General features: G+C 40.9%; 1 protein-coding gene across 8 annotated transcripts in view; it reads right to left on the bottom strand.

Moving 5' to 3' along the window:
- kirrel3b (kirre like nephrin family adhesion molecule 3b) overlaps positions 1-14,528 on the bottom strand; it is a 282,241-nt gene extending 267,713 nt beyond the window's left edge. For 7 of the 8 annotated variants that reach the window (XM_079826195.1, XM_079826193.1, XM_079826191.1 and 4 more), the window contains exon 1: positions 14,108-14,489. In XM_079826195.1, coding sequence (XP_079682321.1) covers positions 14,108-14,150 — 43 coding nt within the window. In that variant the 5' untranslated portion in view covers positions 14,151-14,489. Of the gene's footprint in view, positions 1-14,107 lie in introns of all 8 variants that reach the window. The other variant, XM_079826192.1, reaches the window with a different exon arrangement.
- Positions 14,529-15,119: the final 591 nt, after the last annotated feature.

The raw sequence follows: 15,119 nt of genomic DNA, 5'->3' as shown, positions 1-15,119 counted from the left end.
GCCAAGGAACATCAGGGTGCCACCCCTGTCCTGCCCGTAGCCAGTGTGCTTGCCCCCTTAATTGCCCACGAGCCCTTTGATGGAGTCGGTTTTTCCATTTTCACCTCAGCGGAGACAGAATGATGAGCGCGACAGAGGTGATGGAAAGGACTATGAAGTAGATGCCATTTTCGCTGAGGACACCATAAAGGGCTCGGGCATGAAAAGACCCCATAATTCTGTCTGTCTCTCTCATTCGTTTTCCTTCTCCTTTCCCCCCACCGCCCATCCCGCACACATGATGCTAGAAGTGTTCTCTGCCTTTGTTGGCCTTGTCTGCTGGTTTACAAGATGAAAGTCACTTGTTTGGCAACCTTCAAACGCAGGAGGCAGAAGGCCTGAAAGTCGCTTTTGTCTCTGACACTTCAATGTGCTCTGAGCTTGAGAGTGTGTGTCTTTATCTGTGTATGTATAGTATACTCTGCCTGAGAGACAGAAAGGTCTGATTCGTTTAACACAACATAATAGAGAAGCACACTTGGACGTGTCTAAGGTGTTTTTATATGCCATTTATGCGGTTGTAGCTAAGAATTAAGTATCAATGTAAATTCTATGTCAAGCTCTTTATTAAATAAAGCAATGTGCTTTATATTATTATAGGCTACTTATTTTTTCCAATCAATTCAGGTAGTATTTCAAAGAGAAAGGGTGGCTTGACTAGGTGGAAAAACGTGTTGCATCACAAACCATTACCATTTGCTTCGTCCATTGATGAAACCCGAGACCTTATTGAGGCAATCCAGAACTTCCAATATACTCCAGCCAGACAGTACATCAAAACACAAGAGATAGACAAGCTCTGTGTTATGAAAGTCACTTAAAGAACTTGGGGGTTGTTGGTCGTTCCCCGGCAGTGTTTTTGAAAAAAAGTTTCCTGCCAGCACCAGCATTTTTGATCATTTTCACAAAAGTTTAATGGCTCATAACATTTTGTCGTATACATATCTGAACATGAACAGACCTTCTGATTTTAAACAAAAAAGCCATTTTATTCTAGCCTCATGCATTTTTTTTTATCAACACTTGAATGCAAGTAAGTTTCATTAACAAAAGCAACATTTTGAAAGCTGAAAAAGCTGAGAAAATCACTTTTTTGTCCGGACTAGATTCACAACATGATCAAAACACAGATGGAGTAGATGGAGTCCATCAACACCCCAAAGCTTCACAGTCCTAGAGCTCCTCCTGGGTCGACATTTCATTCAGTAACGTTAGGCAGTTTTGAATTATATGCTGTTAAATGTTGGTGATCGCATTATTTTATTTATGCATCTGCTTACATATGCTATCACTTGTTTTTTGCTTTTTCTTCTCCTGTGTTTTGATCAAGAGATTCTGTACTCTTTCCCTACCGTATTACAGTGAAAACACGGAAATCCGCAAAGTTCCGTCAATGGCGAGGAAAGAGTTAAAATGGCTTCCATCCTCATGTTGAAAGGCCTCACAGATCTGTTAATACCATCAGACTTACCAAACTGCAAGAGTAAATGTTTTTTAGCCTCTATATTATGTGGGAGAGTGGATTATGCCCATTTCCACAAAGAGAAAATCATTTTCTTAATCAGTATTTTTATCTGGTAAAAATAATCCTTAACACAAGATACATTGACTGAAGAAGCAAATTTGCTTATAAGATAGTAATATTGTTTTCAGAGAATACGAATAGTAATATTGTTTTCAGAGAATACATTTTGAATAAAGTGTTTTTTGAATCTAGTGTAAACTCTCTCTCTCTCTCTCTCTCTCTCTCTCTCTGACAAAATTTTTGTTAGGTATATGCTTAAAACTAAAACAACAAAACATGAATTTACCACTGTGGCAAGACAAATGCATTTAATTCAAGATATAAGTGCTATTATCTGCTTATCAATATACATATATTGTATCGAGACAAACACTGGTAAAGAAAAGTATATATCTGATAGCTTTAGTTCAGGGAACATGGTCATCCCAAGTTTATCATAGTGGTTGCTTTGTGAGATTAAAAATATAAGTATATTTATATATCAGGCTTTTTTGTATTATGATTTATTATGAGGAAATCAATCTTAGTAATACAATTACCATTCGCTGAACTGGCACACTGATGCATGTCATCACACAAACAGACAGGCATATCGGCGGTAAGGAGGCAGTTTCCAGTTACCTTTCATTTGTAACAACAATCTTATTCCTTTTGAGCATTTCCAGGTTTCTGAGGCGATAACTTTGTTTACCTTCTGAGGTATTGTGTGTTGATGCTCCTAATCAGACAACAATTAGATAACAGCCTGTGAATGGGAATAAATCCCCCTGAGTCTTGCTGGAAAACAGAAATGCTTTACTTTCCTAAACATCTCAAAACAGTGTGTTCTCTTTATCCTAAAAGCCAGCTCTTTACTGCAATTTTGCTTTCTTTCTATACCCCCATCTCCTTCTCTCTTGTCTTTCCTCCTCAGTTCAGACAAAGGTTTACGGATGGGATGTAGTTGGTCAAATTAATTCATTATCACATATTATCCACAGGATTCATACTCATGGAAGAGAGGACAAGGTAAAAAAACAACAACAAAAAAACTGTATATTCATTTTTCCAAAGTGTCTTACAAATGGGAATAATTCAAGTAGAAGCAATGGGAGAATGGGTAGTACAACATTAGACCAGGCATTTTGTGAAGAAGTTGGTTTGTCAAGTACTTCCACTAGTGGTGTCTTCAGATGTTCTCATGAGTATTGCAATGGGTCCCAGTGTTCATGGTGAAGGTTGAGAGTTTATTTTATCACCAAGGAACAAAAAGTGACCTTGTAAACACACTGGACACCATTCATTCACCGGCGGCAGGGGATGGGACAGAACATAAATCTGATTGGAAGCGTCTAGGTGCTGAATGCTAGTGATAGTGCCCTAAATTTGATGTTGGCAGTGTGACGTGGCTCCTCTTTCACTCTCGTTCGAGGAAATGTGATTTAAACTAAAGGCTTAATCATTGATGGGGAGCTTCCTGTGACCCTACATCCTTTCTCTCTCAGCATCCTCAAACACCCTAACCCAGCGTAATGTGTGGAGCGCACACACTTACAGGCTATCATCTCTCTCTCTCTGCCTTAGACCCATATCTTTTATATGGCTGCAGTCCACTTTGCTGCTATTATACTGCTCTTCATGGTAACATTATCACTTAAGATAAGGGGTTCAATAAACTGCACTCTCTTTTAGGGGGCACTCTGCTCTTAATCCAATCTCTGAACGTTAGCACCTTTATCACTGGCCTCACTGTAGACCCTCACCTCTCCTCCAGCCTTCCTTTCCAATGAAGTCGGCCGCCAGCCAACGGCGGGCCGTTGTTGAGTGTTAGTTTTGGCTGTGTGTCAGAACCCGCCTGTTGTGTTCATGAGTGAATTATGTTATGACTACTATTCCGAACTGTTGTGTATTGACGTAATGTGTGTGGAGAACGGAAGTGATGAGTAAACAAGATGGATGACGTTCGCTACTTCTGTCTCGTGTGCTTTATTGCTGCTGACTAATTCCAGACAGACATCACACCATCTGTGGGTTTTTGGCCAATTGAGGTTGTGGAATCGCCATCGGGCAGTCGGTGAGACGGATCTCTCTGGTTGGCTGTTCAGCTCAGCGAATCAGTGCACCAGTAGAATAGCGAAAGGGATGAAAGCGAACACAGAGTGCACACAGAGCAGGCTGTACTAATTTAACATATTCATCTTACGGGAACAAATATTTTCTTAATGACATGGCCCTCTGGAATGAAGAAAGTGAGGACCAACCGATCAGCATGATTCATATTCAAAATGTTAAGCAAGCGCTGTACTCTTACGGTATGTATATTCGCAGTGCTAGTTTCGGTAATTCCTAAAGTACTAGTAATTCCTAATGATTAGAGAGTCAGACTGGTAACCCGAAGGTTGCGAGTTCGATTCTCAATACTGCCGGAAATGACCGAGCAAGGCAACTAACCCCCAGTCGCTCCGGGTGTGTGTGTCCATGGTTTGCAGTGTGTGTGTGTGTTCACTACTCACTGTTTCTAATGTGTGTGCACTAACTTGGATGGGTTAATTGCAGAGGACAAATTCCGAGTATGGATAACCATAGTTGGCCTTCACTTCACATCATGTCATTTTTATTTTTTTAATATAATCTCACAAAGGTGCATTGGCCTTGATGCGGGTGACACAAGGTGACAACACACTGCTAGTTATTTGATGTCAGTTTGATGTGTCATGGCCTTTAACCCCTGTCTGTTCAGCCGAGCTCCAAAAGAGCCATTGAGGAGTTGATTAAATCCATTTTAAGTGGCGATTCCTATATGGAGAGGTAGGTTTCTTTCACGGGCGGGCAAGGGCAGGGCCATGGGGAGCTGGGTCGTTGCCAAGTGGTGGCACAGCACGCTAGTGCCTCCTGGCCGACTCTCTGATTCACACTAATGTCCTCAGGAGACCGAGCCGAGACCACTGTCAACTGGCCCGGGAGGCTGGCCAGATTGAAACCCCTGCCAGCATGTTTGAAAGGATAGCAAATCATTTAGCCACCCTGATGGCACATTAGCATTTTCAGGCGACGTACTGGCATGGAATAACTGCACACTATTAAACTCCCTTTGAAGTCGACGCTCGCAGGATACCACTATAAATACGTTTAAATAAATAGGAGTGCCATCTGAAAGGAGCTCAACAGGAACCGACTCATAATGCACAAAAAAGCTTTGGCTAATTACAGCGTGACTAACATTGTTTGCACTCTCTCACAGAGAAGCACTCTGACACTCAATGCACAAAGCCGAATCTGAGGTGAAATTTTTTCAGCACAACAATGCTGAGAACACAGAGGCTGAAAGCTGGGAAATAAAAGAATGAAGGACACGTAGGTGTTTGGAGAGCCAAGTCCCTCGCTCGCTGAATTCAGCACAGGAAGAAAAAAATATATATATATGTATATTGCTCTATGGGAGCAATCAATACGCAGATCATTTATCGACTCATCCATGTTCTTTGCGAGTTCAAATCAAACAGCATACATTTTATAGGAAGTTTGAAGTGAATGCGTGTTTGCACACACAAGGCTGAATGTCTTAAGTGAGATGTTGATGGCAGATTATTTATATATGTTGTGAAATGTATACATTTCATGATCTCTGATTTAGAAGCTCTGGTCTAAGCGTTAGTGTGCAACTTTCATTATTTTTTCTTTGTACATTTTCTACACTCTCAGAAAAAAGCTGTCAGTGGGGCGGTCCCTTTTCAAGGGGTACACCTTTGTACCTAAATGGTACATATCAGAGCCTTTTTAAAGGGTACCGTCCCATTGGCAGCTTTTGTACCTTTTTTCTGAGAATGTATGGACCCTTTAAAAAAAAATGTAATGTACTATACATTGTAATAAGTTTGATTGACTAAATGTATGTTAACTGTGATCAACAACACGAGTATTCATTTGATGTTGAACTGAGGTGTTTTAGATAACTGGAATCACTCCACAGCTCCCTCTGTAGGTTGCAACCATAACGCACTCAGGCCACCAGAACATTTACTTCTATTTTAGGGATTCACATCATGCTCCAAACAGAACGATTCCTCTGACACAAGCATCAAACATTCCGCCATTTCCATTGACCAACATTCTAATTAGCCTGCCAGAAATATGAAATATTGCCCATATAGACAAATGCAAAGTGAGGAAATAGTCAGACAGAAGGAAAGAGGGAAGAAGAAAAAGAGGCACAGTTGCTGTCTCTGCTGCTGTCTGTGTTGTAATCCCTCCTTTAGCACGCTAATTAGCAGCATTAGCATGGCTGAGAGCTGAAAACTTGTTTGAGTTCTGCTTGGAGGAACTAGACATAAGATAGCAGCTATTAGTATTCCTGCAAACACACCCAAAAAGTGACGAAAGCTTTCAGAAACTTGCTTTAACTTTCAAGGTTTGCACTGCACATTTTCACTTTTAATGTTGTTTTGCGAATAGAACATTTGTCTGGATCAGATCAAGGAAGACTATGAGTGACTAAATCAAATAATAACATGCATGATATCTGCCTCTGACTATCTGTATCATCTCCTGGATACTATTGTTTAGTAAGCATAATATCAGGTACACACCTTCCCTTGTCTTTCTATGATTCCCAGAGTACAAGTTTAAAGACTGATTAGCATTTATATTGCCATGCTAGGGCTCACTACTGTAATCGGTGTTGCACGGCAGCCCACCACTGCTACCACCACACACATCTACTCACATATAGCCTACACAAAAAAAGCTGCCACATCACTCTACTGTCCGTATAACACACTGAAGTGAAACCGCCAGACTGGCAGGGCTGGAGAGTGAGGGATCGAGACAAAGACTGAGTCCGTCAGGTTTATTGAGGTGTAATATTGCGCCATCCCAGAAACTTCTAGCAAAGCGATCGCAAGCCATCGTCAGATTGGCAACCCAATTCCTCCAGTGCCTCGCATACTGCCACACCACGTACGTCTGTGAGCCTCTACTCTGACACAACACTCCTGTCAGCCATTTACTCTTTTATTTACCACCACGCCAGCACAGGATCCACTATAGAAGATATGGAGAGGAAGAACCAGGGATTTATAGCCTAAGATATCATAAAAACCTTAATTTGCCCTTTCAAACCAATACAGAAAGGCTTGATCCGTTAGCATGCTAGGTAGTCATGCTAACCAGCAAAACTAACCAGCCAGCCAATCTGTTATGACAAAGTAGTGCACTTGATTGAATTAAATGTTCACTTGTAGTGTACTTCAAATCTTAAAAAGTATATTATTTACAAAATCTGTTTTTGCGGATAATACACTCTAAAATATGTTGGGTTGCTTCAACCCAAATCTGGGTCAAATATGGACAAAGTTACATTTTGTAATACATTTTTTAACACAATGGTTGGGTTTGTCCATATTTGACCCAAAATTGGGTTAAAACAACACAGCACTTTTCATAGTGATAATACTATTACAATAGTAAACACTTAAGTGACTATATTTCTTAACACACTTTGTAATAATATTAAAAGTTTTACTTTACATATTAAATTATCATATATTTTTTGTTGTGCTTTAAAGTAATACACTTATTTTGATGTATCGCCTAGCATACTAAAGTGCATGTACATTATTATAATTTTTACTTTAATGTGTTATTTGGCATTACATTTGAAGTTTATATATTTAAAATGTAATATATTGCATTTCCATCATTACAAATATCAATTACAACTACATGACGTATACGGTTCAATAGAAATCACATTAAAATATATTTTAGTTTACGATAAATGCTTTGGCAGTTCACTTTAATCATATCTCAAAGACAGTAGAAGTAATCATGGAATTAGATATAAAGATGTATTTATAGGAATCACCCACGACGGTTGACCGACTGACCCAACAATGAATTTAGTTTACCTCTCAAAATACAATACATTACATTTTTTTTTCCAATGTCTCTGTACATAAAGCCAGCTAAAACAGGAACAACATCTCTCCCGCTGTTGATTCCATGTATTAGGTCGCAATTTAGACGCCATTAATCTCAGCCATAATCTGTAGCAAAATCCTTGTAACGTTCCTGGGAGGCTGGCCCTCTGTTCCCTTCTGAAGCTCTCTCTGCCTAACACAGGTTCGTGGAGAGAGATGCTTCCCTCCCTTTTTGCCCCCCCCCCGGCTCTCTGCCCATCCTTACGGAATAAACAGAAAGAGCTGAGTGGAAGCTCGGCAGGTGACCTCATGATCGCCGCAGCATCTGGTTGAATTACTTAACATCACGCTCAGCAGACATGTAATCCCACATAATGCCCATTTCTCAAAAAGTGCACCAATTTGGATAAATCCAGCAGTTCAGCTCTATGGCCCTGAGATTTCCGCAGGGATGGTTTCATAAGCACGGACGGCACAGGGTGGGCACAGGTCAGGGGTGTGGGCGAGGATGAGGGAGATGAAGGGTGGGGGGGTGGTGGTATTGGTTTCTGCTACTGTGGTTTAGAGCACCGATTTCATTGGTGCAGCTTAATAAAAGTCCAGTAAACACATTTTGTTTATGCACAGAGCTTGTCAGCAAAGCTGCTCTCACTGGATTTCAGGAATCAAGGCCAAATTAACGGCCATCTTCTCTTGACCTGAATCGGAGGAGGTACAAATAACCCAACTGAAGAGAGGAAAATCTATCTGGATTCGGTTTTAAACAGGAAAAAGAGGGAAGAACACACACTCTACAGCTCATATTTAGGATTTTGAAGTCGCAGGTTCTCCTACTCTTTTGGACCAATCCATGCGTGTTACTTTTCCATAACTTTTTTAGTTGTTCATGATTATAACATTAGACAAGTCCTGACATTTAATGTTGTAATAACTACTATAATTTAAAATTTCACATTTTTAACAATTCTTGATATTTACAGGTTTTCCATATTCGTGAAAACCCTGCAATCTAATGCTCATTCTGAACAGTAAATTAAATTTCTTAAATGAAACAGGGACCAAGAAATATATGAAATATAAAATGTGTTCCATCTCTCTTTTCATCAGAAATACTATTACTTCTACAAAATAACCTCCCTATCTTGGAGAAATGCAGTTCTGTCATGACAACTCTCGGAGAGATTGGCATGGTAATGAATATGGCAATGTTAATGTATTTGGTATTGGTGGAATAGATCTGCTATGCTGCTGCTGAGACTTTCCACTGCCAATATATTAACAGACATGCTGCTTCTGCTGCACATATAACATACAGTACATTAAATAACCCCCATAGCAGATCTATACAGTTGGAGCTGGGGAGGGTGAAGGGTAGTGTTGTAGTCAAGACCAGCATGTGCCGAGACCAAGACAAAGACTTTGTGGGGTTGAGACCAAGACAAGACCAAGACAGGGCGAGACCAGACCAGAAAATGTAATCTAAAAGATCCATTTCTACTGTCTGAGAAATGACTAGACAATTAGAATAGTAAGACACTATAATACTGTTACCAATCTAATCACTAACAATAAAATTCATGGCACAGAAGTTGCATCTGAATTGGTACAATTACACCTGCATAAATAATGTTCCGATTAATTTAACATTTAAACATTAAAATTATTGAACAGTCATGGAATCCTTTATTCACCCGATTGTTCAAAGCAGCCGATTCATTTAATAACGAAACACTGCCGAATTAGCAAAGACACAGTTTAAAATGTCATTTAATATTAACTTCTTGTTTATTGAACGTTTGTATACATCAATATCATTTGCAATCACGCTTATATTTATGAAAATAGCTCTCTTGCTCTTGTGATATTGCTTAATTATATTCTATGTTATATAACAAACTAAACCTCAGAATTTTTTGGGCATTTATATTAATTTTGGGCATTTTTGAGACAATCCTGCACCGATTTTGAACCCGGCAGCACAGTAACACAAGAAATCACATTACAAAGAAGTTATTGATTGCATTTTAAGCAGGACGTTTTACATCAAAGCACATTAATGATGTTAAATCAGACAATGCACCAGCAATTTAGTGATATCCTTGCAGTTGTGATCTTGATCTCTAAGTCCGAGACCAAGATAAGACCGAGGAGAAATGCAGTCAAGACCGAGACAAGACCAAGACCTTCAAAAATTATCTTAAGACCGGTCTCGAGTACTACAAGTGGAGGGTCTCTGAAAGCGCGCTACAGATTGCTAACAACCAACAATGCCTACACTCTAAAAAATGCTGGGTTAAAAACAACCCAAGTTGGGTTGAAAATGGACAAACCCAGCAATTAGGTTGTTTTAACCCAGCGGTTGGGCTAAATGTTTGCTTAAAACAACCCAATTGCTGGGTTTGTCTATTTTCAACCCAACTTGGGTTGTTTTTAACCCAGCATTTTTTTTAGAGTGTAGTATTTGAATGTTGAGCAGCAAGCTCATTGGCTGCTGATGCCACAGATAACGATGTGATCGCTAACAAATTGAGTTAAGGACCTATCAACCTGCACCAGTTGCATGGCAGAACTTTGTATTTGTCAGTGTTCACTTGAGAGTGTGAGTAGGCTAATATGGGCATGGAAGGTATTAGAGGGGTCACAGCCTAATGAACCACATTAAAGGGGTCGGACCTCACACCGGGCACAGACAAAACAACTGTAGGTGGTCACAGCTTAGCGACTCACATATGTATCCGTAGGCAGAGCCCGTGTCAGCTCTTTTGCTTTGCTTGTCGATAAAGAATGACAGCAAGAAGGACAGAAGAATACTGATACGTGTTTACTGTCTGTGATGACTATGCCATTGCTGGCATACAAAACGGCTTAATCCAAGGATAAAAAATGGCCCGGCGTAAGAAGAAAATCGGAATGCCATGCAGAAATATGAAATTAATTAACCCTGAAATATGACTGAGATGTAAAAAATCCATTACATTTGATCGGATTTGGTCCATGTTGAAAAAGGATTTGTGATGTTACAGAGAATGATTTGCTGAAGTCTGACCGGGGAAAAAATGTTCCACATTCTAAAATGAAACAAACTGAGATGTTTGATTCCTTTTATGCTTGTATAAGGCGGCCGAGATTTGGCCTGAAAACAGCCAAAAGTGACATTTTAATTACCAGCCTGGTGAGGTGCGGCTTAGTGAATGAGAGAGAGAGAGAGAGAGAGAGAGAGAGAGAGAGAGAGAGGACACACTAAGACCTGCTTTCTAGGGTTAAGACACAGCTTACGCCCTTGGCTGTGTGGGGACTTAACACCAGACGCTCCTGAAGAGCATTTGCCTCATCTATCAGAACAAGACGGCAGCGGTTAGGAGAGGATGACGGGGGGAGGGAGAGAGTGATGGAGGAATATGGATAGACATAGACGGTCTTCAGATCTATGTCACACTGCCCCCAGTGGACTTGATCATGAGAGGGGAAGAGGAAAGCTGAATAATGTGTAATGAGACACTATAACGTCGAGTCCTGCAACAGAGTATTGGATGGGAGAGACAAGCGTATATTAAAAGGGATTTTTTATGATGTTGTGCTGAAATGCCATTAAAAACACTGATTTCCCTTGTGACACAGGCAGTGACAGAATACAGTTATTGAGAAAAGCATCGGGTGGAAGAAAAGTGGACAGATGAAAGAGAGTTACAGTGTGCGTGTGTGTATAGACTTGTTTTGTTTTATAAAGACGTGTATCTAGAATGTGGTTTAGTTACTTAATTTTTTAAGGGATATTTTTTTCTTGTTTTAAACATAAATCTAATAACATTTAATGAGGTTTATGAGTTTATAAGTGCAAATGAGGTGAGATAAACTTAATTTAAAGTATTCTTCCAAAACAAGTCTCACACAATTTTTTTTTAAAGTCATTTATCTAAAATGAAAAATGGCTTTTTCATAGAAATTGATAAAGCAACATTTTCATCTGAGAAACGGCTGGAACAAAAGGTGGCAGATGCAAGAGATGTGTCTTGTTTGCAGTTTAAATATCCAAACAACCTTCAAACTATTAATTTTTTTTATGGATATAACATAATTTCATAAGATAATAAGACATGTTTTCAGAAAATACATCTAGAATTAAGTTTTGAACCCACTGGCATTTTATATTTCTCTGGTTTTAAGCATAAATCTAATACAATTTAATGAGGTTTATGATTAAAACAAGAAATGAATGCCAGTGGGGTCAGATAAATAAACCTAATTCAAGATATTTTCCCCCAAAACAAGTCTTATCATCTCACACAATTTAGATTTTGAAGCAATTTTACCTTGTTCTAAGGATTTTTGCATATTTTTAATGAGAAATTAGATACAACCCAGATTAAGTAAATGATCTGAGGTGATGAAAAGTGCTTTTTTCCCATAAAAATTCCATGAAAAACCCTGATTTCCCTTCTGTCACGGGCAGTGGCGGGAAACAGATATAGCAATAATCAACATTTTCATCCGGAACGTATGAGAAAGGAGAAATGGAATAAAAGTGGACAGATAGAGTAGCTAGAGAAAGTGCTACCTCTAGGAAAATGAACAAACTATGACTAAGAGAGTGAGAAAAAAGGGGGTGAAAATATCCCAAAAAAGTCGGAAAGAGAAGGAGAGAGAGACAAGCTCTTGGACAGAAGGTTTGCCTGTGGTGCGACAGCTTTCTGTGCCGCACAAGGGTGAGCTTCTACTCGACTGTGTGCCATCAGTTAGGGCTTGTCACCAGGTGTGTGTGTGTGTGTGCGTATGAGTGAGGGAGCGAGGGAAAGTGCCCTACATATACCCTCAACTCTTGACAAAAACTCAATATGGTCTTTCTAAGCTCCCAGCGCAACTATTGGACTTTTTTTTTGTCAAACTCTCACACACACATACGCTTCTCCTCATCCTTCTTTTTTTCCCCCTAAATAAAAGACTTGTTTTTCTCCAGGAGTTTTCCCTTATATATTTATTTCCGCTGACACTGGTTGGCTTCATAAACAGCAATAATGTGTAAAACACAATCTAGCTTTGGGGAACCTGCCATCCCCAGGGGCAGAGCGGGGCGACAAGAATGGCTGTTGTTATCTCGTGTTTACCTGCCTGTTTTGCTTTTATTTTTTATAACCACAATACCTAGCTCAGCTCAACTGCACAGCAAAGCAAAACAAGGCGGCTTTGCCTGGTGCGTGATGCTTTCTGTGCGCTGAGAGCTTTAAAGAGTTAGACGGGAAGGAGATCAGACAGACTGCCTGACTGCATTTCTATTGGCGGCAACCGTGTATTGTTAAGCATGTTGCGTGAAGATCTCCAGAATTATGATCGTTTTAATGATGATTTCAAAGGCAAATGAGCTGTTAATTCATAAATTCATAATTGTTTTTCTTCAATGTATGAATATGTTTGATGCATGGACGGTTTGTTATGCCAACTTTCTGACAAGAATAGCATATGTGAGGACTTTCAGCATTTTCATGAAAGATATCATCAAATGATGAGCGCTTGTGTTCCCCCCCATCTTCTGAAATGAAAAAAAAAAAAAGCCTATTTGCTGGACACATGGCTAACACTGCTATAAAACTAGATCATAAAGCTGACAGCCTCCCGAGGCATGATCTACTAAACAAGAAACGGAGCGCCCCATACTTTACTCCCACTGTCATCCTCAAAGTAGCCCCACACTCTCTCCCCGTTCTCATGTGTGGAGTCATATATTAACACTGTGGTTTATGTGAACATGCCATCAGATCGTGAGTGAGGGGTACAGAATTTGCAACATTTTAATGAGAGTCGGTGTGAGGACACAAGTTAAGTGATAAGCAGGTCATTAAGTTTGCTCTGCCAAATCTGCTCGGCTTTGATTTGCGTACGCTGTGTGATAACCGTGAAGGGGGAAAAAGAGAGACTTTGAGAGAGAGAGAGAGCTTAGGAAATGCAGAAGAAATTCTCTCCCTGCACTTAAAAAAACCTGGATGATTCAATGAAAGTCTGAGGACGTTGCGTTTTTAAACCCAAACAAACTCTTTGTGATGCAGCCGGTGCTACAAGGGGCTTCAAATAAAGTCCCAGGGCTTTTGGATTTATTTGAACTTCCCTTTCTGGGTCACCGGTTGCTGCGGAGAAAGACAATCAACTCAATCTATCTAGCGCGGGCGAGTCGCTGCCTCCCCTTTCAGCTGCTCGCGGAGGGAGCGTACGAGCGAGCCGGCAACCCCTGTTAGGGGTCTCGGCATCAGTCTCCAATTCATTCCGATTGTTTTTCAAAGACAACCACCTGGCGGCAAGCAGCGGAAACATCCGTCAGCCGACGCTAAGCCCGAATGTTTACAGACACGCAGGCTGTCTAAGAATAACCACACGAGTGACGAGTGTGTTGTTTGCGCTCGCCGGTGCGTGAGTTGAACATCCTTTGACGTGCCTCCGGTCAATAGCCTGACCTCACAAGCAACCTTGGCGTTCAATGAAACTTGTACGACAGACAAACAAGATGCCATGCAACTACTTCAAACAGTTTGAGACAAACTCTGGGGTTTCACAGCCGAAACCTCAGAGCTCAAGACTCCAGTTTGACTCCCAGAGATTCCCTTCTCGCACACTGACACAGGACACAACACAGCGGAGACGAGGAGACCAGGCGGCTTACCGTGACCTGTCAGCCACAAGATCAGAAAGACCTCCGGGATCATCTCGGCACGGCACTTTGCAGGGGTGGGTGACCTCTTGGGCGCCGAGTAGAAGTCAAGCTGGGAAAGTTCACGCACACACGGCTGGCTGCTATTGTCAGTCCCCCGATGTGCTCTCTTAATAAAGAGAGGCTCTCTGTCAATCTCTCTCTCTTCTAGTGTTCCCCTGTTCGCTCTCTTTCTCAGTGTGCTGTGATAATAATCTGCTGTGTTGTCCTACAGTGACTGAAGTGACTCTGTTCTGATGATGTGTGTGCAGGCGCTCTCATAAACTCAGAGTACTCATGCTCTCTCTCTCTCTCTCTCTCTCCATCGCTCTCACACACTGCTCTTCCATTCTCTGGCTCACAGAGTCAGTCTGCCTCTCTCTCTCTCTTTCTCACTCCTCCCACCCCTCCCTCCTCTTCTCTCGCTTTCTCTCAGTGGAGGAGCAGGGGAAGGGGGGGGCGGCTGCACATAAGACCCGCCCACCTGATCAAGCGTAGCAGCGCTGTTGAAACAAGAGGCTGGGAACTGCGACTAAAAGAAAGAAAGAAATAAAGAAACAACAGCCTGAGTGAAAAACACCCATCCGCGTGTCTGATAATACGATGAGCTGTGATTGGTTGCTTTGCATGTCAGCCATCTCGTTCTGTCTAAGTGGTTGATTTCTAAGTGGTTGATTCTGGCCAGGTTAAAAGATGCACGCTGGACCAGACTTGTATGGAGTTTGTTTGCATTAGACTAAAACAACCAAGAGCTGGAAACTTATTAGCTCCTCTTTTCCAAATGAGCAAAGCAGAGTTCAGACTCATCATTTATTGCCCCCTAATGTAGAAGTTGTTAATCTCACTAATGCATGGCTTGCTAACAAGACTGTTTCACACACTAAATATTGCATGATGCATTTCCCTTCTACTTCCTCTCTTCTCTTCCAAAGAAAAGAAGGCATGATGCATTTATTCAGTAAAACAACACCGGAAAAGAACAACA

This window comes from Gobio gobio (assembly GCF_949357685.1).
Source record: "Gobio gobio genome assembly, chromosome: 9".
In the NCBI taxonomy this organism is placed as follows: domain Eukaryota; kingdom Metazoa; phylum Chordata; class Actinopteri; order Cypriniformes; family Gobionidae; genus Gobio; species Gobio gobio.
The sequence above is the reverse complement of the archived record's forward strand: the minus strand, read 5'-3'. Positions and strand labels throughout refer to the sequence as shown.